The sequence below is a fragment of the Chiloscyllium plagiosum genome, chromosome 10, assembly GCF_004010195.1.
Source record: "Chiloscyllium plagiosum isolate BGI_BamShark_2017 chromosome 10, ASM401019v2, whole genome shotgun sequence".
NCBI lineage: Eukaryota > Metazoa > Chordata > Chondrichthyes > Orectolobiformes > Hemiscylliidae > Chiloscyllium > Chiloscyllium plagiosum.
This window is the reverse complement of record NC_057719.1, coordinates 57416799-57444579: the sequence shown is the minus strand read 5'-3', so window position 1 is coordinate 57444579 and position 27781 is coordinate 57416799. Positions and strand designations below refer to the sequence as shown.

At 39.2% G+C, this 27781-nt stretch overlaps 1 protein-coding gene and 1 long non-coding RNA gene across 7 annotated transcripts in view; one reads left to right on the top strand and one right to left on the bottom strand.

Annotated features, from left to right (window-relative positions):
• Positions 1-8474: 8474 nt before the first annotated feature.
• On the bottom strand, positions 8475-11566 carry LOC122553676. The gene is made up of 2 exons (XR_006312788.1): positions 11500-11566; positions 8475-10124 (listed from the first exon to the last, which is right to left on the bottom strand). It is a non-coding gene; the product is annotated as an uncharacterized LOC122553676 (long non-coding RNA).
• LOC122553675 (MAP3K12 binding inhibitory protein 1) overlaps positions 11094-27781 on the top strand; it is a 21670-nt gene continuing 4982 nt past the window's right edge. Inside the window, exons 1-9 of one of the 6 annotated variants that reach the window (XM_043697834.1) lie at positions 11094-11112; positions 11423-11633; positions 15565-15687; positions 17511-17768; positions 17883-17979; positions 18245-18310; positions 22613-22765; positions 24806-24903; positions 26068-26118. In XM_043697834.1, the coding sequence (XP_043553769.1) occupies positions 11472-11633; positions 15565-15687; positions 17511-17768; positions 17883-17979; positions 18245-18310; positions 22613-22765; positions 24806-24903; positions 26068-26118 (1008 nt within the window). In that variant the 5' untranslated portion in view covers positions 11094-11112; positions 11423-11471. The other 5 variants (XM_043697835.1, XM_043697839.1, XM_043697837.1 and 2 more) reach the window with 5 other exon arrangements.

The window sequence follows — 27781 nt, the reverse complement described above, 5'->3', positions numbered from 1 at the left end:
TATGAGGTTGGAGGCGGTGGATGGGAGATCCCCCGAGGTGATGAGGTTATGGATGGTCTGGGAGATGATGGTTTGGTGGTGGGGGGTGGGGTCATGGTCAAGGGGGCAGTAGGAGGAGGTATCTGCAAGCTGGCGTTTGGCCTCAGCAGTTTACAGAGGATACTAGTGAATTCTGGGATATCTGCCAAATGGTCTTTTTTTTTTACAGCAATGGTGCATGATAGATGCGGCTAAAAATCAGATGTGACACATATCAAACGGGTGGGGTAGATTGTTAATCAAGCCAATTTAGAAATACAGCGAGCTAGGCCTCACGGCAGGAATTCCTCCAAAAAAATATGCAAATCAGACATAAGCCAAAAAAAACCACAATTCAGCCCACTTATCACTAAAACTGAGGGAGAAACCTCAATTTTTGATCGAACTCCTTTGAGATTGAAAGCTGTCCCCCAGAGTCCGTGTTACATTATCATATTGGACACTGTGTATGCATACCTCAGCATTATCCCTTTCAGATACTTATACTCTTCTATAACAGCTCTGACCAATGAGGGAAAATATCATGAATGCTTGCTTTACCATTTTTCCTTCCTGTCTAGCTACCATTACTGATCAGTGGACTTGGACTCCAAAGGCCCTTTGTTTTTCTAAGTTTTTAAAAATGTTACCAATTTTGTGTATTCCCTTGCTTTGTTTGTCTCCCCAAATAACACTTCCTTGGATTGAATTCCACTTGCCCTTCTTCTAGTCAACAATGCCACTGATATCTATCTACAATCTCGAGCTTTCTTTTTCACTATAAACAACACTGCCAATTTTCACATCATGTGCAAACTACATCATCTAGGCCCCCACATTTAAATCAAAATCATCGATATTTACCACGATTAACAAGGGATCCAAAACTGAAGCCTGAGGAATCTCACTGGAAGCCACCATGCACCCACAGAAACATCTGGCCAGCCAGAACCCACTGCTTCCTGACACTGAGTCAATTTTGGATCCAGCTTGGCACTTTCCCTTTGATCCTTCAAGCTTTTATTTTTCTGATCATTCTGCTAAGTCAGACCTTGTCAAAAACTTAGTTAAAATCCACCTCCTTAAACACACTACATTTATTGATCTCCTTGTTATCTGCTCAAAAATTTTAAAAGCTTTTTTTAGACATGACCTTCCCTGAACAAATTCATGCCTACTGTCTTTCAGAAATCCATGACTCACCAACTGACAATATTTACTGTCTGAATTCTTTTTTCCCAATGATTTGCCCACTTCTGAGGTTCAGCTGATTAGCCTGCAATTAAGAGTTCTATATCTACCTCCCTTTTTAACCAATTATGTAATGTTAGCAGTTCTCTGGCACTTTGCCTGCAGTCAGAGAGGGTTAGAAGAGAATGGCCAGAACTTCCTGCATTTCTTCCATTTGCTTCCTTGAATGGCCATGGATGCATTTCATCAGGGTTTGGTGATTCATCCACTTTCAAGAAACACTGTAATACTTTCTCCATTACTAGGTTTGCCTAACTCAATACTTCACACTTCCCTGTGTGTGGTGGAACATGGTGGCACAGTGGTTAGCACTGCTGCCTCACAGTGCCAGAGACTCTGGTTTCCTCCCACAGGCCAAAAATGTGCAGGTTAGGTGAATTGGCCATGCTAAATTGCCTGTAGTGTTAGGTGAAGGGGTAAATGTAGGGGAATGGGTCTGGGTGGGTTGCTCTTTGGAGGGTCGGTGTGGACTTGTTGGGCCGAAGGGCCTGTTTCCACACTGTAAGTAATCTAATCAAAATACAATGTCTGCTTTGTCCCTCTGTTTTGTGAAACCATATTCAAAGTATTATTCAAGAACTATGCCTTTGTCTTCTGCCTTCACATGTAAATTAACGTTTTGGTCTCTAATTGCCACTATACTTTGAGTTATCCTCTTGCTATTTATGCATTTGCAAAACATTTTTGACCTGCCAGTATTTTTCATGGTTTCTCTCCACTTTCCTTTTCTTATTTACTTTTACCACAGCATTTTCTCTGCAATGTCTCAAAAAGCTTTTCAGAAATTAATTAATTAGGTAAAAGAAAAGATGTTAAACCAAAGAAAACATTGAAAGAGATGGTTAAAGGTTTTGTCAAAAAGTTACATTTTAAACAATGGATTTAAAAAGAAAGGGGAAGACAGGAAGCTGATAAAGTAAGCAGGTTGCGAAGGTGATCACAGGGAGTACAAGTTAAAAGATAAATTTTAATTGATTGGAACTGTGGAGTGCTGTCCGATAGGGTGTATTCTGGGCTCACTTTTAATCACAGTATGTCAATGGCATAGACATAAACTTAAAGGATGGTTGAAATTTTCTGAACAGCGGTAAAGCTAATTCTTGAGAAAGACAATTAAACTCGAAGGTGATATTGATAACATGAAGAGATTAACTAAAAGTGACAGATATAGTTCAGATTCAAAAGTTTGAGGTGATACATTTTTGTTACAAAACAAAAACAGCAGTAATTAAATTCTGAGTGGATGTAGGCTCAGTGCTGTGACAGAACAAAGCAACCTAAGGTATCAGTTCATAGAATATGAAAGATAATCCTGCCAAAAAAAAATGAAATTTGAAGCTTTATTTCATGAGTAAAGAACCTAAAAACCAAACCATGATGAAAACCATGCATAAAATCTAAAGATTCATTTATAATAACAAGAGAAATATTGGACTTTGCATTATAACAGAGATAGTGGATTTTTAGTGAAGAAAGCCAAATATGATGTAGTGTTGGAAAAATAAGATGTTTTTATTTGATAGATTGTGGAGAGATAGAACACTTGTAAGTTATGAAAGATTAGATTAGATTCCCTGCAGTGTGGAAGTAGGCCCTTTGGCCCGACAAGTCCACACAGATCCTCCAAAAAGTAACCCACCCAGGCTCATTTCGCTACATTTAACCCTGACTAATGCACCCAACACTGGGCAATTTAGCTTCACCAATTCACCTGACCTGCATGTCTTTTCGAGCGTGGGAGGAAACCGTAGCACCCGGAGGAAATCCACGCAGACACATGGAGAATGTGCAAACTCCACATAGACAGTCACCCGAGGCCGGATCTAACCCAGGACCCTGGCGCTGTGAGGCAGCAGTGCTAACCACTGAGCTACCATGCTTTCCATGAAAGAATGAGGCAAAGTAAGTAGGAGCAGATGGCTTCCCGTAGTTCCAGGATTAATGGCAAAGTAGATACAAGATGTAAACATGAACAATTTGCAACAGAGGACAGGAAAACTGCTTTATATAGAGTTGTGAGGCAGTGATACTGGAATCCAGGCTTAGTCAACTGTCAAATTAGATTAAAAACAAAATTAGAAATTGCTGGAAAAACTCAGCAGGTCTGGCAGCATCTGTGGAGAGAAAGGAGAAAGTGAGGACTGCAGATGCTGGAGATCAGAGCTGAAAATGTGTTGCTGGAAAAGCGCAGCAGGTCAGGCAGCATCCAAGGAACAGGAGAATCGACGTTTCGGGCATAAGCCCTTCTTCAGGAATGAGGAAAGTGTGCTCAGCAGGCTAAGATAAAAGGTAGGGAGGAGGGACTTGGGGGAGAGGCGTTAGAAATGCTCTTCCTCCAACCGTCCTGTTGCTATGGTCCGGCGATGGAGGAGTCCAAGGACCTGCATGTCCTTGGTGGAGTGGGAGGGGGAGTTGAAGTGTTGAGCCACGGGGTGGTTGGGTTGGTTGGTCCGGGTGTCCCAGAGGTGCTCTCTGAAACGTTCCGCAAGTAGGCGGCCTGTCTCCCCAATATAGAGGAGGCCACATGGTTCCAGGTATGAGAAACTTCAGCTATGATAGATTGAAGAAGGTGGGACTGTTCTCCCTGGAGATAAGGCTGAGATAACATCTGATCGAGGTTTTCAAACAATGAGCAGACTAGACAGAGTTGATATGGTGCAGCTGATTATGCTTGTAAAAAGAAACAAGAATGAGAGGACCTAGCATTAAAATGATGTGAGGAAAAATGTTTTCACAGTGCATTGTTAGGGTATGTAATTCACTGCCTGGAAATATAGTGGAAGCAGGTTCAAGTGAGATATTCAAGAAGCCATTGGATTTTTGTTTGGATAGCAATTGTGCAGAGATACGGGGTAAAGGCAGGAGATTGGCACCAGATGATAGAGCTGGATTAGATAAGAGGCTGTGTAGCCACATGGCCTCTTTTTGCACCATAATAATTTTGTAATGGGTTCATCTTCACAAGGACATTGTGGAGATTACTCCTGTTACAGATTGATGAGAATCAGGTCAAGTATGTTTCTCACTCTGTTGGTTACCTCACTTAACTGCTAGACTGGACTTACAGTATGTCCTCAGGATTTGATCAGCTCCATCTTGGTTATTTACATTGAAGGTCCTGGCCCAGAATACATTATGTACCCTTGCGAAGCTCAGTTATTCTTCTAATTGATGTTCAATATGGAAAATCCTAAGATGCAGGAGCAGAAATATGCTATTCAGGCCATCAAGCTTGCTTTTCCATTCAACAAGATCATGGCTAAACTGAAAACCCTCAACTCCACTTTCCTGTATTTTCTCCGTGACGATCGATTCCCATACTGATTAAAAGACTCTCTATCTACACCTTGAATATACTTAATGACCAAACTTCTTACAGTAAAGAATTTCACAGACTCACCACCCTCAGAAAAGAAAATCGTTTTCAACTCTGTCCTAACTGGGCAACTGCTTAATCTGAAGAATATGTTCTCTGGTCCTCAAATTTCCCACAGGGGGAAATAATCTTTGTATCTACTGTCAAGTCCAAAGAATCTTTATGTTTTAATAAGGATGGCTCTCATTCCTCTAAACATTGAGTACAGGCACAAACCTTAGCTGTTCTCAGAATAGGGATCCAAAACTGTTCATAATATACAGTGTGTTCTAACTCAAGCCTTTTTTTTTCTTTATTTAAAATAAAAACTTCTCTATTTTATACTCCATTGTCCCTGTGAAATAAAGGCCAACATTCCATGTGCCTCCCCTATTAACTGATGAAGTTGGATGATTTATATGCTTGGAGTCTCAAATCTCTCTGTGCCACAGCTTTATGTAGTCTCTCAATTTAAATAATATTCACGTCCTCTATCCTTCCTGCCAAAACGCATAACCTCACATTTTCTCACATTATATTCCATCTATCATTTACGACCCACTCATAACTCGGTTATATTCCATTGCAGACTTACTCATGGTTACCACCTATTTTTGGATCATCTACAAAGTTGGCAATAGTACGTTCCCCTCCCCCATTCAAGTCATTATTAGAGGCATAGAGTACAGAGGAAGGAGGTAATATTGAACATGTACAAGACATTTGTTACACCACACCACATATATATTTCAAACAGTTGTAGCCCCAAAAGTGAACCCTGGCACTCTACTGGTTACAAGTTGCTATTCTTAAAATGCTGAATATTAGTTAACTAATCCTTTATTGATGCTAATATACTATTCCAATACCAAAAGCTTGTACCTTAAATAATGTAATTTATGGTACATTATCAAATGCATTTTGGAAATCCAAATTTATTATATTCACCATTGCCCCTTCTATCTTGCTTGTTACTTCTTCAAACAATCCCAATAAATTTGTCAGGCATGATTTCCCCTTCATTAAGCATGCTCACTCTGCTTGATTATATTTCTATTTGATGATTTCTAATAGTTATCATTTATTATAATTGCATCAATTTACCAACAACAGCTTTTAAACTATCTAGCTTATAGTTACCTATCCAGCTTATAGTCATTGTTATCTCCTTCTCTTTTGGAATTGACTTTTCCAATCTTTCCCAAAATCTAAGGAATCTTCGAACATTGCCACCAGTGAATCCACTATCGCTGTAACTACTTCATTTAATATTCTAGGATGCATTCCATCAGGTTCAGGGGACTTATCAGCGTTTGGCAACATCAGTTTCTTTTGTACCTTTTCCTCTACTGATAGTTATTGTAATTATTTCCTCTCCACCTTATGCTCTTGGTTTAGAATTTTTGGAATGCTATCAGTATCTTCTACCATGAAGACTGATACAAAGTATTTGTTTAACTCCTCTATCATTTCCTGGTTTCCTGATATTATTTTCTCAACCTCGTCCTATAGGGGTCTGTATTCATGTTGGCTTCTCTTTTCCTTTCAACAATTAAAAAAAAACACTCTTGCTGTCCATCTTTATGTTACTTTAATTTTCCCCTAAATTTTCTCCCTCTATTCTTTTGGTCATCTTTTGTCAGTTCTTCAGCTGTGAAGGTGGGTCGGTGGGGGTTGGGGGTGCAGGGGCAGGTAATAATCAGCAGGAAATTTCATTGGCCATATTTCACTTGAGGTCATGAGGCTGCGTGAGATCTGGAATCAATAGTCAAGACTCCTAAGGCACCTTCTTCCCCACAGTACATCATGCGCTGCCACTTGTTACAGTACGTCTAGCAATAGGGCATGGATAGCACACCCAGGGATGGTTATGGTATAATGAGATTCATGAAAATCAAGATGTAGTGATTGATAGCAGTAAGAGAGAAGACATCAATGTAAACTAAACATGGATAGAGGTCTTAGACATCATGCTTGAGCATGGTGCTTGAGAACCTATGTTTTTTTATAATGATTAGATGAACAGTGAATAATCCAACAAAATACAATGCTTTTCACATTATTCATACATGGGGTGTGGGCATCGCTGGCTGGTCAGCAATTATTGCCCATTTCATTGTCCTCAAGAAGGTACAGATGTTAAAAAGAAGTGTTATAGTATATAAGAATTTGAAGAAGCTTAATTAGAAATAAAGGCAGCAAACAGCCTCAGAGACAGAGCATGTGCAGATGTCCACAGCCTGAGATACTCCTGACAAATGTACCGATAGCAATATTGGCTAAAACCGCAAGATAAACTGGAGTGGCAACTAGGGGGAAAAAAACCCTCCAGAGTCAGGATTCAAAATTAAAATAGAGTCCAAGGGTTAGAGCTGAAAAAAAGACCAGAAAGGCTGAACAGGATCTGGAAGACATCAAAGGTGGAGCTGAATAAGCAAGAAAACTCCAAAGGCAGTTCAAGACCTCAGAAGACTTTGAAGAAAAAGAAAAGCTGCAAAAAGAAGCCTCTGACAGGCAGAAAATAGAATCTCAGAAGCCGAGCCACAAATCAGCCACAGGATCTGGAAGACATCAAAGGTGGAGCTGAATAAGCAAGAAAACTCCAAAGGCAGTTCAAGACCTCAGAAGACTTTGAAGAAAAAGAAAAGCTGCAAAAAGAAGCCTCTGACAGGCAGAAAATAGAATCTCAGAAGCCGAGCCACAAATTCTGGACAGAGAGAAACACAGAATCAGAGTACACCAACAATAAAGGTAGAAAAACCCAAGTACTTATCCCTGTCAGCTGAACAAGGTAGTCTGCAAGGATGGCAGCTTCAGTGGAGACTTTGCCATTGTCTCAACCATATGTTAAACATGAAAGACCCACACAGAGATCAAAAGTGAATGGCCAGGAAGTAACAGCTTTCAATGAGGGAAACAGCTTCAAGCTTACATGTGAAAGAACAACGTCATCAAGTCAGCAAATTTTTGGTGATACTTCCAAATAGCCGATGACGCTGTGGTAAGAAAACTTTTTGTCAGAATTTGGAAGAATCAGTAGAAGCCTTTGGAATGGATTTGTATCACCTGAATTTTCACATTGATGTGCATAAATGAGCAATGTTGCTTAGGTATGCTAAGTCAGGTAAGAGTCTATTCCCAACTTAGCCTGTTTTACTTAACCCATACAAAAGCTTTCAAAAAGGACCAACAGAAGTATTGCCGTCAGCAACAGACTTCAGCTTTTGAAAAGAATTAAAAAGAGAAGCTATTTTCTACTAATATTTTAGCACATTAAACTCCAGGCTCCTTCAGTATAGCAGCGGCATTGTTCACAGGAATATGAGTAGTCTTTATTCAAATACAAATTGACAATACGAAATCTGGTCTATTTTACATCAAGAGCTTTGACACACTAATCAGAGGTACGCAACCATAGAATAAGGCAAATGTATGAGATCTAGAGGGAACGTGATAGGAAGATACTCAAAGAATGATTTTCTTGTTAGGGTAACTAAAACTAGGGGACATTATTTAAGAATAAAAGGTCTGCCTTTTAAGACAGCAATAAGGAGAAATATTTCCCTCAGGCTCATTAGTGTGAGAAATTTTCTCCCCCAGAAGGCAATGAAACTGGGCCATGAGTTAGATGAAATTTTGATAGACAGGAGAGTCGAGAATTACATAGTGCAGACAGCAAAGTGTAGCTGAGACTACAACCAGATCAACCAGGATCTTAAGTGGTGGAGCAAGTGCAAATAACCAAATGATCCACTCCTAAGTCCTATGCAATTGAATTTAAACTTCACAGGCTTCCATGATGGATTTGAACCCTTGCACAAAGCTCCAACAAAAGGCTCAGATTTTCTAGACTGGGAGGTGAAGTTAAGGTTAAATTAAACCTTTCAAGGTGTTACTGAAGGGATACTTCTCTGATGCGAGCACTATACAAGGTATGCTGTTGTGTACTGAATAAGGGATGTTTTGCGGGACTTGTACAAGAGTGGGATTGTATCTGCTGTGTGTTTCAAAATCTCTAAACTTCTGTTGTGTAAACAGTTTGGATTTGTTTTATTTTATCTTCATGGCTGGTGTGAAATAAAACATTTTATTATTGAAAACAAATCTGCAACATTGCATGCTTATGTTCCTATCAGAGAATATCTTGTCAAAACAAAAAGAAAACAAATGGATCTATCAAGCCAGATTACAGACAAAGATCTGACTTGTCCAGTAATAAATTCAGATGGGTCATAACTAGGGGAAGCTTGTCTGGGAAATTTTAAATTGAGTTTTTAAATGAGTTGTTCAAGCACTAGTTATATGTTGGCTTGAAATTGTAATATTTAAAATCTTTGACAAAATCTAAACAAAGAGTTATCACATAAATTAACAGTACAGCTAAAAACAATGTCCCATAAAGGTGAGATGCTTCAAGTGATTATACAACATTTAGAATCAGAAGAAAGGAAATCTGAAATTAGGAAGTCACAACTGGGATTAGCTACGATATGGTTAGAAAGAAAAAAAAACTGGACTGGAGAAACAAAATTGAAAAAAAAACCTTGAAATTGAGGAAAGTGAAACGGGAGCATAATGAAAAGTGAGAAGTGAGAAAACGGGGAGATAGTGCTCAGAAAACATTAAATGACAAAAGAGGTAAAAGAATAACAGGAGATGGAATTGAAAAGACTTGAGTTCCAAACAGATTGGGAAATTAAAGAACATGAGTTGGCCCAAAGTACATTTAGAATAAAAAAGCAAGAAGGAAATAGTAGCTCAGAGGATGATTCTGATTCCAATGAGGGAAATGATTTTAGAATCTATGCTTAGTGCCTAAATTCAACAAGATTAGAGTCAAAGGGTACTTTAATTCATTTGAGAAGGTAGATAGATGAAGTGGCCAAAGAGGTTTGGACCTTAAAATGAAAAATAACATGTTTTGACAGGCACAGATATAATTTTGAACATTGCTTGGACAAACTGGCACTATACAATGCCTCCACTAGGATTGGTGGGAAAGCCTCATGGTGTCAGTAGGTCATATGGTGATTATATATTTGCTGGCTCTTCTTTCTCTTGTCCTGCTTTGGCTGTGCTGGTACTCCTCACAGGCATCCATCTGTCTTCAGATTTCAACTGTATCTGGGTATATTTCATTTCTCAATTGAACATCATCTGTTGTGAATTTTGGGGCAATCTCATGAGTAGTAATCCCTTCTTCAGCTAGCACAGGTGAATAATATTGGTCTGAAGATTACTTTAGTTCCCTTACATCCTGTCACTCTACCTCAATTATGTGCCTAAATCTTGATGGATAACGGTTTGAATTATTCATTTCCTTCCTCAATGGGAACGCATCATCGTAACAATGCCCAGGTTCCTTGTATTAGGTGATCAATGTCTTGGTTGCATCAGGCAGGTTGTGACATTTCTCTGCACCAATGTCATGTCATAGCAGTCAAACAATGTTGAAACAAAAATAGAAATTGCTGTACAGCCTCAGTAGCTCTGGCTGCATCTGTGAAGAGAAAGTAAAGTCAATGGTTCAGATCCAGTGACAATCAGATTTCCATCATCTAGTTCTTAGTTTTAGACAATGTTGAATCCCTCACACTGAGCCATTGTCTGAATTTAACCCATGGTTTTTATTTGCAGCACTGAGTCCACTGGGTTTGAGGTTCTTTCTCATACTTCATAAAGTCCAACCACCTTCTGAGGCAGAGGACTCCAAACTTGCACAACCCTATGAGAGAAAAATAATTTTTCTCATCTCTGCCTTAAAAAGGGTACTACGTTTTTTTTTAAAACAGTGCCCATCTCTGGACCCACTCACAAGAGGAAACATAACTTTACACTTTCACCTTGTTATGATTATGAAGGATCTTATGTTCTTCAATAGGACTCCCTCACTCTTCTGACCTCCAGTGGAAAAAAGTTCAGTCTGTCCAAACTTTGTTCAAAAGACAATTCATTCATTCCAGGTATCAATTTAGCAAATCTTTTGAGAACCACTTCCAATTGGTTTCCTTTTCTAAAAGGAAATGTCCTTACTTATGTTCAATTCCTCTTGTAATAAGGGATAGGATTCCATTAATCTTTTCAATTACTGCAGTACGTGCATACCAACCTTTTATGGCTCATGCACTAAACACCTAGAATCCCTTTGCACCCCAGAATTCTGCAGTCATTCTAGGTTTAACAAAACTCTACTTTTATATTCTTCCTGCTCCTGTGTTTCACAAAAGTCATGCTCCTGGGCAAGTGTCAGTTCAGGTACGGAAGAACATCTACCAAATGTTGTGGAAAACTGCCCACAAAAAGATGGACAAATGCAATGTGGCCATTGCCACCCCACAAAGTCCACTCTCAGTCATCAGCAAGGTGAGAAAAGATGTAGTCAACAATGCAAACAAGTGGCGTTCACCGATACTCCACCGTTCTCCAGAGTTGCGCCACACGGATTACAGCCTAAATTCAGATATGCACAAAACAGCTGAACTTCAGAGGTGAGTGCCCTTAGCCGAAACTGCCCTTTACTGCATTCCCTGACGTGGCTGACTTTAAAATTGCGTGAATGGGACATTTTACTGGCTGGACTGGGGAAGGGCATTCAATACAGAAATTGCTGGAATGTATAGGAGAATTTGCCGAAAACACTCAGCGGCTCAGGCAGCTCCAGTCAACGAAAATTAATTTCTGTGTCCTTTTTTAAAAATTGTTTCATACCTAACAACGAACTGATTTTTTTAAAAAAGAGACTGGTCAAGGAGAGAGTGCGTCTAACATCAGTAATAGATGTGAAATGTTTATTCCCAGGGAGATGGCCACAGAAGGCGGGTGAGATTTTGATCGAGAAGGCAGTGCAATGCACAACATGAGCAGCTGCTGCTCACCTTTCGCTTCGGTCATGGCGGCGGAGGAAGAGGAGGTGGAGGTGGAACCGGGACCGGGACCAGGACCAGCCGACAAGGAGATGGCCCAGAGCCTACACACCCTGCTCAACGCGCTCAGCCGCTTCCACCGGCAGGTCCGTTACCGCATTCCCGCTCTCTTCGATTCGAAAAGCCCTCGTTCTTGCCCCGCCCCCACCCGCGGTGCCTTGGGGAAGTCAGGCCTGGGCTGCAGCCTGGGCCTGGAGTAAGACGCCGCGCCCCAATGAGGCGCCCGTTCAAACGGACGTCGCCTGAGGTCTCGGGGGGGTGGGGAAGATTGTGCTTTGAGCCGCAGGCCCAGATACCGAGGTAACTTCAGGCAGATCCATTTTCAGTCAACGGCAAATGTCTGCCCGAGCAGTTGGGCCGTCATTTTGAGTTAGCGTTCTCCAATTAAATGAGAGAAATATCAGGACATGGTAAAGTGACCTCAGGCAGCATTTTTGGACGCTGTTTGATGCTTCAGGTAGATACCGGCTTTCATTAGAGATACATTTTGTGCTTTGAGCAGTTACAGTTGATGTATCACCTCCAAAATAATAAAACAACCTAAGCCCTTTCGCAGGAGTGATATAAAAGTGTGACAACCATATGGTATCAAAATCTAGATGAAAGTGCAAATTTTGAGGTGTTTTTGCAAATGACCACTCCATGTTACCTTGTGGGTTTTTGTGACTTCTACCAGAATGTCTAATTGGATAGGAGTTGTCTGAGGTAGCTCACTGTCACCAATCCTCTTTTGTCTTTGCCTTGTTTTGGGTCTATCTAGTTACTCGTGGTAGAGGAAACATCAGTGTAGAGTACCTACAGGGGAAAAAAAACATTTATTTATATGATAGCAAGTATAGTAAGTAAGCTAGAATAGATACAGCTCCTCTGTCCAAAAGTTAGAATAGAATTTTTTGCCTCCACTTGCAGATTGACATCAGTAGAATAAAGTTAAAAATCACACACCAGGTTATAGTCCAACAGGTGTAGTACTCTGAAAGCTGGTACCTGTACTTCCAAATAAACCTGTTGGTCCATAACCTGATGTTGTGTGACTTTGAACTTTGTCTACCCCAGTCCAACACTGGCACATCCCACATCAGTAGAATAGGTAGAGCCAATTTCCTAGAATCCCTGCAGTGTGGAAACAGGCCCTCTTTCCCAACAAGTCCACACCAATCCTTCAAACAGTAACCCACCTAGACTCATTTCCCCCTACCCTATTGTTCTACTTTTACCCCTAACTAATGCAACTAACCTACACATCCCTGAACACTATAGGCAATTTAGCATAGCCAATTTACCTAACCTGCACATTTTTGAATGGTGGGAGGAAACCCACACAGACAGTTGCCTGGGACTGGAATCGAACCCAGGTCCCTGGTGCTACGAGGCAGTAGTGCTAACTGCTGAGCCACTGTGCTGCCCCAATATAACTAGCAATAATTCCTTCAGAACACTTACTTTATTGGATACGTTTTAACAATATTGTGAAGGAGCAAAACTAAGCAGAGAGGGGCAATTCCAGAGTTTGGGGCCAAGGAAACTGAAGGTTTGATCTCTGGTAGTGGAGCAATTAAAATCAGGAATGCTCAAGAAGCCAGAATTAGAAAAGCATATATGTCATTCAGCATTGTGGGGCTTTAGAACTTTATAATGATATGGTGGAGCCTGTGAAGGGGTTTAAAAACAAGAATGAGAGTTTTAAAAATCAATGCATAGCTAGATTGGGAACCAATATACTGCGAACATTGATGCAATAAGTGATTGGCATTGAATAGTCGTAGAGATTTTACAGCATGGAAGAGTCCCTTCAGCCCATCTGGTCTATGCCAGTCATCAATTCATCTGTTTTAATCCTATTTTCCAATGATTGGCCCATCATCTTATATGCTATGGCATTTCAAGAGTTCATCTAAATAATGTTTAACTGACATAAGGGTTCCTGGCTCTATCACTCTTTCAGGTACTGAGTTCCAGACACCCACAACCCTCTGAAATTACTTTCCCTCCAATCCCCTCTAAACTTCCAGACTCCTTATTTTTAAACTGCTTCCTAGTTATGGAGCTTAGCTGAGGGAAAAAATTCTGCCTGTCTGTACTCTTTGGAATTCTTTGTATCGCAATCAGATTCATTTTCTCTCTCTCTCTCTCTCTCTCTCTCTCTCTCTCTCTCTCTCGTGTGTGTGTTGTGTGTGTATCTCTGTTGCAAGTCCATTAGCCTCCCCCTCCCTCACCCGCCCCCTCTCCCCTTCCTTCTTTGCCCCTTCACACTTGGCCTTAAATTGCAGGCTGTAGAATTTTAGGAGGGTTTATAGAGGTAGAATGTGGGGAACCAGCCAGGTATGTATTAGAATAATTAGACTTGAAAGGTTGAGCAGCAAGTGAGCTGGCAAAGAGACAAAGTTCGGTGATTCTATGGATTTGGATATAGGTAGTCATGAATATGCAGTCAAAATTTCATTTTGGTTCAAACATGGCAATAAAGTTGAAAATAGATTAGCTTAGAGAGATGAAGTCAGTCACCAGGCAATGGAATTTGGAACAGGGACCAAAATTGATGACTGTATATTTAATTGAAGCAGATAGTGGCATATTCAATACTAATGTCAGGTATGGAGTCTGTTTTTCTTCTAATTTCTTCTTAATATATGGGTGTTCCTGGCAAAGTGAGCTTAATTGACCTTGAAAAAATGGTGGGGAGCTGCATTCTTAACTGCTGCAGTCTTTGGGGTGGAGTTATAGCCATAGCTATTTAGCATGGAGTTTCAGGATTTTGACCCAGGCAACAGTGAAGGAACAGCAACAGTTTCAAGTCAGGATGGTGTGTATCTTGGAGGAGTGATAATCCTAAACATCTGCTTTTGGGTTTCTTGGGGGAGAGTCTATTAACAATGGGTGAAGTTTAGTGTGGTGGTGAGGTAGAGTTGGGTGTCATCAGATTATGATTTAGAACTAATGCTGTGCCTTCGGATATTGCCACCTAAGGGAAAAAATGTAGATGATAAACAGGATGTCATGGCTACATATTTGGGGATCCAAGATATTTGGTGTAGGAAGAGACATCATTGCAAGTAATTCTCTGACTTAAGATAAGAACAAAACCAGATAAGAGCAGCCCCAACCTGCTGGGCCATGACTGAGAAGCATCGGAGGAGCACGGTGTAGAGAACCATGTCAAAGGTTGCATACAAGTCACAGAAACATAGTTACCTTTGTCAGTATTTATTACTTGGATAAGAGTTGCTTTGGTTAATGTGGTTTAATGGAAAATTGAATAGCGGCCCTCTAAATCTTGGATTTCTGGGAAAAGATTTGGGAGGTGATAACAAATTCAAGGATTATGGTGAGGAATGGAAAGTTGAAAATAGCAACCATAGTGTTCCAGAAATTAGATATATTTTAAAAGAATGGGGAACCACATTGGAAAATCTGTTCACACCATTGCCTAATTTGGGGGCTAGGAGAAGAAGTGGGTGGTTAGCAGTTTAGTGAGAATGGTCTTGTGGCACAGTGCATAATATCCCTGCTTCTGAGCAGAAACTTAGAGTTTACATCCCACTTCAGGACTTGATGACTAAAGAAGAAACATTCATAACTTGGCCAAACAGGTTGAGTTTCAACCCATGTAACGTTCTGACATACAGAAGTGGCAGGAAGTAAGAGTGGGAGTTTCCTGGTCAGTTATGTAGTGTGTGGTGAAAAACATAATGAAGGGATTTGAATGGTGAATTGCTGTTGTAAAAGCATTGTGTTCAAAGCACTGATGCAAAAGTAGTGATTGCGTCTGATCTGGAAATACAGGGCAATAACTCCAAATAATTGTTGCAAAATCAGCATTTGTTAATGATTTTTGTGCTGGCAAATTGAAGTATAGAATGACTGTGCCCACATTTTGAAATGATCAATCTATTGATGCCAATTAAATTTGCCTTTGTTGCTTAGCTCAGTTTATATGACTTGCAAGTAAGTCTGTTGCTCTTTGATGTTGGAAACCAGTGATTTTGAAACTTGTTTAATGACTTTCTATTATTAAAGCTTAATGTTGGAGATGATGTTTTAAATATTACTATTGATCTACGCAAGCTTCAGAGTCTGCCAGCACATCTCAACCCAGGGCACCTTAGTAGCTTACTCCAACAACATATCCTTGATTTACAGGTAAGCATAAATATAAGTTTGATTTTAAGAAAATTATTCTCTATATTAATGGCTATCTGGAAGTATTTAAATTAATTTAGTGAGCCCTACATATGGCGTGACTAAATTACAAGATGATTAAATTGAAAGATATCTTGTAGTATGTGGAAATAAATTCATACATTCTTTCCATGTATTGTGTATGATGCAGGCCAGAGCATTGCTCGCTATTGATGATGGAAGAGGACATGAATGCCCATCTGAAGTAAAGATAAAGTAGTATTATTAGTGATGTGCAGATGCAATGTCAGAAATCTGATCAGAAATCTAGGGGGAGGTAATGACCTAGTGGTAATATTACTGGATTGTTGATCCAGAGACTCAATTATTGTTCTGGGGACTTGGGTTTGAATCCTGCCACAGTAGATAGTGGAATTTGAATTCAATAAATCACTGAAAAAATCCATTTGGTTCAACAATGTCTTTTGAGGGAAGGGAACTGCCAATCCTTACCCGGTCTGGTCAACATATCAGTCTAGCTGCTGTTGACTCTTAACTGGGCAATTAGAGATGGCTAATAAATGCAGGTCTTGCCAGTGATGTCCTCATCCTATGAATGAATTCTTAAAAATCTGAGGGTGAGTACAGAGACCTCTGTGGGTTGAGGCTGAGAACAAAGACTTCTGACAGCAACAGCTATTATATCATTACTCATCTAAATGGTATACTGTAAGCTCACTCTTCATTTTTCAACTTTTGGACTTCCATATGCAATAAATGAAAGGCTGAGATTTGTAACAAATGTTTCTTGCAGATCTGAAATAGAAACAGTAAAAGCTGGCTAAGCTGATCATCTGTGGAGAGAGAAACAGTTAATACTTCAAGTCCAGTATGAGTCAGCATTTTAAAAAAGTTTCTATTTTTTAGTGTCTGCAGACCTTTGCATTTAGATTCTTGCAAGTGGTATCCAGGGTTAAGCAAATGCTTGTAAAGTTTTGCTATTATTGTTCAAACAGAAATGGTGTCAAATGAATATTTTGTATTTGCTGTGTCTCTGGAATTCTTGGTAATTGCTATATGTGTGACACAGGCTCAACCGCTTTGAAAGGAGTTGTCTAATTAATTTTCTGTAAAGTTCTTTTCAAATGAGAAGAGTTTCTTGGGGTTAAAATGACGCAAACCAGGCTATGGAAGTATGGAGTAACATCAACACTGGCAGATTTGATACTCCTGTGCTAGTGCATGGCATTGTTAATGATTTAAACAAGTAAATTAGTTCACTGAGGTGGGGTGGGTTGGAGGTGAAAGCCTGTCACTTGCATTGGGATTCTTTACACACTGCTCCAGATAATTCTGTGAAAATCAAGGCCCCATGGTTAGGAACAAAGTCAGAAGTCATATGACACCAAGTTATAGTTCAACAAGTTGGACTATAACCTGGTGTCATGTGACTTCTGACTTTGTCCATCCCAGTCCAACACTGGTACCTCCACACCATGGTTAGGGAGGTCTGGTTAAAAACAATAGAAAGTATATCAGTAATTTGTGATGTGAAACTGTCTGATTCTGGTTGGCTAAACAGCAGTAATATCAATTGACTCTTGAGCTTTGGCACTACCATTTACTCACATGTTGCATTAGTTGGGTGATCCTTACAGGGCAAGAAAATGCTTGAACCATATGGGGCAATAGGAGCCTGATCTATTTAACCGTAGCTTATTAAAGAGAATCATACTGGAAATGGCTCATGTCAAAACATCCCAGCTGAACAAAAAAAAACACGTAACTGTGTATTAATTAAACTAAAATGTCAATATGGTTTACTAACTATAATTTATTGTTAGTATGTTTCAGATAAGCTGAAATTAATGACGAGAAAAGACCTATCTGGGAGTGGAAACAGAGGAGAGACTATGCTGCTGACAAAACCTGATAATTATTCCAATTTAGCAATGACTGGCCATAAGCAAATTTCAAATAAACCAATTAATCTAAAAACAAAAGTATTTCTAAATGATGCTCAAAACAAGTATGAAGGACAAGATGAACCAAAAAGCCAGACTGATACAGAATTGGTTCAAATCAAGGCAAACAGAGATGAAGTAAGATGTAGTTACACTTTCCTTAAAGTCCATTGATTTTAATTATTTGAATAGTTTGCTTATTTTAGTGCAAATAGGTGAAACTGTTTACCATACAATTTTATTCTCTCTCAGATTGAAAGACGAATTTCAGCATTCATGGAGAGAAAGCAGGCAGAGATTAATGAAAATAACATTCGTGAATTCTGCAACGTTATTAATTGTAATCAAGGTTAGTTTCTAAAGTGCACCATGGAGACCAAGGTACCAATATATGTTAATTTACAAGATGTCCTTAATATTATTAAGTTTAGAACTTTTTAACCTGTCCATTTGATTCTCCTTTACTATGTAGTAAAACATATCTAATGACGTAAATTCAAAAATTTTGTTCTGGAGTCAACTTTTGTACCTGTTTCATTTACTTTGAAAAGTGAAATGTACAATTCCTGTTTTCTTTTCATAATTAATCTTTGGAATAAATCTGTGTTTAACAGAAAATAGCTGTGCTAGAACAGATGCAGTCTTCACACCGCATCCTGGTTTCAAAAGTCATATAAAAGGTATGCCAATTTCATATTCCGTAGAGATACTTGTTTTTCTAATATCTCTTTGAAGCTAAGGATTTATGTTTGTTCTTCTTTCAGTATAAGAAATTTGAATTGTATTTTCAATATGATTGTAAATTCACTGAAAAATACATTTGGGTATGTTTGACTCTGTGAAAACTCTGAATATATCTCGTCACTACATCACTTATAGACTTGTTTAAATGTAGTAGATTTTTATTACATTTTTGAAATTGTCGTTGTATTTTGAGTGCATCTGTCATTATTGATTTTTCACTTGTATGTAATAAATCATCCAGAGCAACATAATAGAGGTAAAGTTTTTGCATGCACTTGCATAGAACATAAATCACAGTGACAGACAATTTTCTCAAACTAAGTCATACTGATATTTCTGCTTCAGATGAGTCACCTCCTATCATTCTCGTGTAACCTGGCCGGCATGGCCTGCTATTCCTTCCTCCCCTGTGTTTTATGGGGCTTCTCCTTCAATACATTGGTACTATTTGCTTTCACTACTCCTTGTGGTATGATGTTCTATACTGTATGCTCTTGCTGAGTTAAAGTTTTTTTCTCCTGAATTTCCTATTAGGTATATTAGTTACTAAATATTATACAAGGACCTTAGTTTTGGGCTTATTCATTACGGGGAATATCTTCCTGACATCCGCGCAATCAACACTTTTCATAACCTTTGAAGAAATCCATCAAGTTACACCTCTGTCTTTTTTGGTAAGAATAAAGCCCTATTTTGAGATTATTTGAGAAACATGTTGCAGAATCACCTCATTTAAACAAGATTTGAATCAAGAATTGGAAGGGGGAAGTAGGTGGAAACACCACAATCTTAGAAAATCCCTTTGGCTATTGAAATCTAAACTTATTTGCTTTCATTATCCAAGAAAGCCAAGTGATCATGGGTCGAATTTTCCAAGGAGGGACAATCACGGCAAATTACTACACCATTTCTTTTTAGACATCAAGAATTATTTTTGGTAAAGAGATTCCAATCACAGTTTGGAGAATATTTTAAATCCAACAAGTATCTTGTAGAGCTGGATAGTCAGGAAGAAAGAAACATGTTCCCCTTTTCATGGCAGCATTTGTCATATTCTGTGACTTTTGAATACTGAGCTGCAGAGGGAGACACTTTGACAACACTTGTTGTGGGTGTGTAGGAATGAAGTTAGGGTGCCAAAGTAAGTGATGTGTATTGGTTAGCCTGGTTAGGGATGATTTGGGGGGAGCTGCGGGTTTGTTAGGGAGAGGACCATTGGTGTCCTGCCTTGTAATGGGACACTGTCAGGTTCTGCGGGGCATGGGAGGTTAAAGTTTGGCTCTCTGGGCAGGGGGCATGATGTCAAGTCACAGACTGGGAGACTTTGAACTGGGTGGGTTTGTGTTAGGTTGGGGATTGGCTTAATAGTTACCCAGGCTAGGTTTATGACTGTCTAACTTTTCCTAACTACTAATTGCAGTGGAACTCTCCAAATTCTCCAATTTTAAATGGATTCTATAGGAGGGTTCCAAATGCAAGGAAATTGCCTGTTGGAAACTTCAAATGAATTGCTTGGGAAATGGGAGTCTGTTAGACCAGGGTTTTCACTGGATCCTGACATGCAACTCCCATCTATGTTGTAGAAACTACTTTCAGGCCATTGGAAAATCTGGCCCAATGTTTCAACCTCTTCCAATGGGTCTTCATAATTAGTATCTTGTTTTAACAATTATATTTTCAGTAATATCTTCTTTTGAAGACAGCTTGCTCTAAATTGCAGGCAGTTCTTCAAATTTATCCTATTCAGCAATCTGAACAAAATTGACTCATTAGATCTCCTTCTGAAACAACTAAATAATTGATTAATCTAATGTTTGCTTCATGTTGACTGGAAATGTAAGTATCGCAAAGAACTTCAGTCCTTTTACAAATCTCATCATTATTTTCTACTTAGTGCTTTCTACCTTCAATTCCTCCTTTTCATTCTAGTAAACTAAGCAGACTTAGAGCCATCCCCATAAACTTTGTTAACTGCCCAAAAAATTTCCCATTGATTGTGAGACATTACCTTTCTCAATCTTCCATTTGATTTTGTATTTACATATAATTCAATCAAGTATTTACTGTTTGAATATGACCAGTGCCATAAAGTCTGCATTTATTGTTCATCCAAGTTACCAGTTGGAGTTGCTTTTCAATCAATTGATTTGTTAGGCAGTTCAGGAACTATTGAGTTGTATTTTAGACATAGAGCTGGAGTCATATGTATGCTAATGTGGACAAGTGTGATAGAGTTCCTTCTTGGGAGGGTATTTATGAACAAGTTTGGCTTTTACATCTGATGATTTCCATAGCCTTTCTTTTTCTTTTTGTTCTTGGTTTTTACCTATTGTATTTGTAATAAGTGACCACCAGCCCAAAGTTGGACATTATAAATTGACCCACAGCTAGAGAACTAAGGCCTGATGGAAAATTATCCAGATTAAATTAAACAGGAGCCAGCAGTTATAGAAAACTGTGGAACCAAGATTGAAGAGGTTACAAAGGTTCAAGAGAAACCTGTTAAAACCAGTCCAAGTGTAGTGTGTTGGAGAAATGTTGACCAGATGTTCTGACACCTTGGCTGCCTCAATATGTGCACTTTATACCACCTGGCATGGCTACAATGAAGGTTGATGGCATGATCCCATTGGATGATTTGAACTCAGCTCATGATTCCATTGGCTAATGGCCACAGAACCTTATGGAAGGTTAGGAAGGAGGGGAGATAAGACCGCACACCTAGATGCCAGACCCTCAGTGAAGACTGAGCAGAGACACAACCTGGCCCATCAGCAGAGCTCCAACCATCTGGAAATAGAGAGAGAAAATAGCCTGACTCCTGCATACCATCTTTGTGAAAGAGTGCCAGCCCCTGTCAAAACAAAGGAAATTCCAAAAGCCCAGCTCAAGCATATGTATTATTGCAGATAATGACCTTTCTCAGTAGGATAGTGCGAGAAAGAGAATAATTATCGTGGGAATTCGGGAAATGCTCACATAGTGTTTTAATAAGGAATATTTTATTAATACAATTGAATTAGAATTCTGTTTGCATTTCATGTCCCTTTGTCTACCTCACTGACAGGTACTTGACTAAAGTGTTTTTAATACATAAATTAGTCAAAGTAGCCAAAGCAGGGGCATCAGATTAAATTCCTTTGCAGAACTTGGTATGTTGAGATTCCAATGCACAACCTCCTACTCTAACGCTGGCCTCCTACTATCATCAATAAACTGCTTCTGTGTTTAAAAAAAAACCCTGTTATAATTTGGTAAGTTCTCCACTAATCATTAGATTAATGTATGAGTTTATTTATATTTGACTGTCAGAATTAGGTTATTTTTATTAATAGTTTTTATGGATAAGAGGGAGATATATTAACCAGGCCTTTTGCCGTATTTCTCTCATTGTTTTTAGAGGTGTACTCCATTTGGTCCAGTAGCAGTACAGATAAATAATCACTTAGAATTACTGACAAAGGACATCTTGCGTAGGTTTTTTATCTTGAACTTATCAAGCCAAATTGCAAAACATGTTATGCACTTGCACTTACTGAATGCTGCACAAATTAACAAAGCAGACCCTGTTCTTTACAGAGAGAAAGAACATGTATATGTACCTTGCCTGAACAAAATAGGTGACAGCCAATCATGTGGTCATTGCTAAAGACAGTGCTTTGACCAGTCACAGTCACCCTGACTAGTTTAAATTTAAACAAGCAAGATAGTTAACTGTAAGTCGTCATTTAACTCATATTTTTCAAGGCAATGCCCCTATCAATCAGAGTCCATTGCCTACTATTTAGCATGCTTTTCCTCACAAGATTTTTTGTTTACATTCACATTGATTTTCTTCTGAATTGTTATGTTGAGCCCAGAATGAAAAGCTTTGACAAATTGTCTTTCATTTTTCAGCATTACAAATCCTGAAGCAAATGGTGTTGTAAAAATTGCAACGAGGTTACTTTATCACTAATTATGTATTATTATTCCCTGTGTAGCCTGCAGAACTATAACTTGAGTGTGAGCACTGGCTGTGCTTTTGGCAATCCAGAGAAATAGCATCATTTGCACATAATGATGTAATGTTGCATTCTGTAGATAATTACTATTGAGTTTTGGAGTCACTTTGAAGTGCTTGTTGTAGATTATTTAAGTGGTTGCTGCATTGTGAAAACTGTCATTTATAGTAAAGGAGCAAAAAATATCCTATACACTTTACTTATATTTTTCAAAATTGTTTGTTTTTATTGCAGTTTCAAGAGTTGTGAATACGTATGGGCCCCAGACAAGGACTGAAGGTGTGGAAGCATCTCTGCAAAAATGTGAAACTATGACACAAAATTGTGGTAACCCTGCTGTTGAAGAGAGGCTTCACAATATGGAAACTCACTTGAAGCTTCCAACAGGTGTAGTTCATTTTGTAACCTCTCCTAAGGCTAACTTAATAAAGAGTACAGAGGAATGATTGTAAAATAATTAATTAAATTGATATGCAGACATAAATTGCAAGGGGAATATTTGGTTGGTTCCTCTAGTCCTGCTGGAAGAACTCTGAGATTGGATTAGTATTAGAACCAGTTCTGTTTTGGTTTTGTTTACCAGTGCTAATTGCCAGACATTTTGCCCTGTAATGTACTGAAATTGGAACTTCCTTATAATGTCTTGTATGCATTGTGACTAACTAAGACAAGTTGTAGCTTACCTTATGAACATTTCATAAGACCATAAAATCTTATTAAGCAAAGTTTAGCACAATTTGAGAATAAAATTTTTTTGTATCCATAACATCTGAAATCCAAAAAGCCATAAAACCAGAAGGTCTTTTTGAAAGTAGTTCTGAATGAATCTGTACACATTCTGAGTTTGGCCCTTTGGGGAGAAAAAACTTTGCTTGGCCTGAAGAAACCCAAATGAACCTTAAAGTGAAGATTTTATCCAAACAGCCCAAACTCAGGGACCTGTAGACAGAGTTCAGCCATTTGGGAAAAGAAAACTTGCTTTTGGGCACATTCAGGTCGATTCAGATTAAGTGAAGGGCCCGAACAGACTAAATGGACTATCTGAAAACTGGTTGGTCCTTAGGTTTTCAGATAAAATATTCCTGACCTGTATTGATAGAGTGAGAGATTATAGCATTTGTGAAGCAAATCTGCTTAAACTCTAACTATATTTGCCCACTTATCTTTGCATTGGTATTTGACTCTTGGTATATACTTGCTTATGCATTTAAACATCTCTCCTTTTATAGTGAATTATAATTTCTTTTCCAGGTATGTATTAAATATTTATATACTTGTCTATAATTTTCAATCTCTCAAATATATTCAACATCTTATTATGAACTCACTTTTTTTGCGATTTGCTTTAATGCAAATCACAGATGAACCTCAGTCTCAACCCTCTCAATCTTCACTGCTGCTTCTAAAAAAAACACACTTGTGCTGCTTCTCTTCATAGCTACAGGTGACATCCCAGTGAATCTCCTCTGCACCCCCCCAATCTGTTCATATCCTTCCCATACTGCAGTGACAGGAACTGCACATCGTACTGCAGCTGTGGCCTAATCAAAGATTTTTTTTGTACCTCCCTGCTCTTTATAATCTGCACAAAAACTGATCAAGACATATCTTGTACAGCACCTCAACTACTCTATGAATATGCCTTGCTGCCTTCAGGGATCTGTTTCTGTTTTGTTTCTGATTTCCAGCATCTGCAGTTCTTTAGGTTTTTGTTATACAAATGACTCCAGCTCCCTTATGTTATTACTGAGTATATTGCTGTACAATAACTTTCAATCGTTAATGGGATTTCGTCTCACTTTTCAGTTTAACCATCATTTTGCAAGTCCTGTAATGCTATATTTTCTTGCCATCAATCTCCCCCGTTACAAAGCCTTTGTCATCTCAATAATTATCCTTTCTGCAAGGAAAGGGTCCCATCCCGATTCACGAAGAGCCATACATCCCAGAACTGTGTAACCAATGTCTTATGAAAAGGAACCCATCTTTTCCATACAAACCACTTTAGCATATACTAATTGTTCTGATCTGTCTTTCCTAGTGGCAGTTCGGATATTACTAGGGCAGTAATTCTGTACCCTGCATTTCAATTTAGAACCAAATCCCTGATACTCTTGTTTGCCCAAAACTCCTCCCCATTCTAATCAATATTATTTGTTTCAAATTGGACCATAACAACAGGATTTATCACCCCCATCTGCATTATACTCCTTTTTAATTTGATCTCTAGCCCTACAAGGTATCCTTTATCTTGCTACTGGGTGAGCTCTTGTAATTGTTGAGAATTGGTTCTCACCATGGTATTCTTACTGTTCCATGAACTTGGAAATTCGTTGTTGTTCCAAACTTGAAAGATTAAATTTAGAGGAACTAATGATTTTAATACTTAAGTACCCATTAATCAATAGAAATCATGTATGTTTGTAGATGGTCCAGTTCCAATTGATATTTATCAAAGAATCAAGAGGCTGGAAGATAGAATTCTTCATTTGGAAGGTCTTTCTCCAGAATATTTTCAACATGTGGTATGTTTATCATCCTCATTGCCTAAAGTAATATGTTTTTCAGGTTAATTGTAAACTCATAAGTGTTCTGCAGAATTGAAAGGTACCATGGGATCCATGGCATCTGTGTTAGCTTTATGAAGGGGCTATCTCCTTAATTCTATTCCCTACTCTTTCCCAGAACTTTTCTTTAACAAGAACTGTGTGTTTTGTAAATGACTCAACTTCCCTTTCAAATGTTCTTATGAATTCTACTTCCATCACTACTTCTGGTCTTGCCTTCTATATCATAATAAAGGGGAAGGAAATTTAACCATTTTATTTTCTCTTTTGTCACCTTCCAGGTGTATGACTAAGAATGGGGCTAGCCTGAAAACAAAAACAGGATGTTTTGTTAAGGCAGCAGTGTTGCTCAGGTTACCTGGAGAACTTCTTTGATGTACCTTGAAAATTATATTCACCACGTTGCAAACTTGAATGTCAGGGCCAGACAGGGATGTTTATAAGCTCTCTCAAACAGCAGGGAAAAGTTTAAAAAAAAACGAATCTGAAATATACTGTTAAAACAATGTTTTACCCAACCCTTGCACTGAACAACTGTATGGTTGTTTCAACCTTGCACCCTGCACTAATCTAGGATACACATCATGTGGGCCTGGTGACATTTCTATTTTCAGGACTGCCAGGCATTTAAATACTATCCCTTTATCTTGTTTTATCATAAAAAATCCTGCCACATCCCTTCTTTACTGAAATATAAAATGTACTCAAGTAGTACCTCATGCATTCACTTTGGTTCGACAACAAATGTCCTTTTCAGTCCCGAGTCAGTCTCGCCTTTCCGTAGACCATATTTATATGGTATGTAAAAGGCATTTAGGTTTCTTCTGCGTTAGCTTTTCTTTATTCTCATACGTTTTTTCATTTTCCCTCCTTATCCCTTTTTGTTGAGATATTCTCCTTTTCTCTTTTTGTATTCAACTTGGTTCTTGACTGCATTTTGAGTCCTATATTCTTAACTTTTCTGTTTTCCATTTTAACCTCTATACCTTGATTTCAAAGGGAACTTTAGAAGTTTTAGACACCATTGCTTTTCTCCTTTCATGGATTTACCATTGAATCACTTCTCTTCAACAACTTGCCATTGTTCAAATACTGTTCTGCCTACTATTCTTCCATTTGCAGTCCACCTGCACAAGATGCCTTTTCAATGCAGTGAAGTTAGTGCTCATCCAGGTAACTATCGTCTACCCTTTTCTTTTGTCCTTTTCCATTATTAATCTTAATTCGCATGACATTATGATCACTTCCCCAAATACTTTCCCACCTCTAACCTGCATTTAATTCCTAGCACTAAAGTCAATATTGCGTGCTTCCCTGTTAGGTTGGAAACATTTGGTCAAGAAAGTTCTTTAAGATACATTTCAGGAATTCTTCATCCTCTTTGTCTGATAATAAATTTGGTAGAGCCACACATGGTTTCTGCTACTATCCCTGATCAGTCATTTTCTCCAGGGAACAGGAGATTCGACGTTTCGGGCACAGGCCCTTCTTCAGGAATTCCTGAAGAAGGGCCTGTGCCCGAAACGTCGAATCTCCTGTTCCTTGGATGCTGCCTGACCTGCTGTGCTGTTCCAGCAATAAAGTTTCAACTTTGATCTCCAGCATCTGCAGACCTCACTTTCTCCTCAGTCATTTTCTCCCTTCACTCCAAATCATATCCAAAATGAAATCCCTGAGAGGGGTACAGTGATAGGGAACTCCTACATACAGATGCCTAATTAAGCCCGAAACGTCGATTCTCCTGCTCCTTAGATGCTGCCTGACCTGCTGTGCTTTTCCAGCACCACACTCTTGACTCTGATCTCAAGCATCTGCAGTTCTCACTTTCTCCAACTCCTACGTACTTGCCTTGCTGTACTCTGGTAGTCACCAATCCCCTTTCTGCCTGTTCAGTCTTTATCTATATTGTTAACACCTCACCGAACATGCTGTCCATGACCAGCTCGGCATCATGGATGTTCCACAACAAGTCCACCCATGCTTCCAAAATGTGGTTTACTAGTAGCTGCAGCTGGACACACTTCCTGCATATTTTGTTTAGATTAGATTAGATTAGATTAGATTAGATTACTTACAGTGTGGAAACAGGCCCTTCGGCCCAACAAGTCCACACCGACCCGCCGAAGCGCAACCCACCCATACCCCTAACCTAACACTACGGACAATTTAGCATGGCCAATTCACCTGACCTGCACATCTTTGGACTGTGGGAGGAAACCGGAGCACCCGGAGCAAACCCACGCAGACACAGGGAGAACGTGCAAACTCCACACAGTCAGTCGCCTGAGGCGGGAATTGAACCCGGGTCTCTGGTGCTCTGGTGCTGTGAGGCAGCAGTGCTAACCACTGTGCCACCGTGACCATGGTTGCCATGGTCATTGGAAGTGTAACATAGGAGGAGCATCTGATAGATGTGAGCTGTGTTGCTATGACTTCACATAGAGTCATAGAGATGTACAGCGTGAATACAGACCCTTCGGTCAAACCTGTCCATGCTGACCAAATATCCCAAACCAATCTAGTCCCACCTGCCAGCACCTGACCCATATCCCTCCAAATCCTTCCTATTCATGTACCCACCCAAATGCCTTTTAAATGTCACAATTGTACCATCCTCCACCACTTCCTCTGGCAGCTCATTCCATACATGTACCACCCTCTGTGTGAAAAAGTTGCCCCTTAGGTCTCTCCCCTCTCACCCTAAACCTATACCCTCTAGTTCTGGACTCCCCAACTCCAGGGAAAAGACTTTGTCTATTTACCCTATCCATGCCCCTCATAATTTTGTAAACGTCTATAAGGTCACCCCTCAGCCTCCGACGCTCCAGGGAAAACA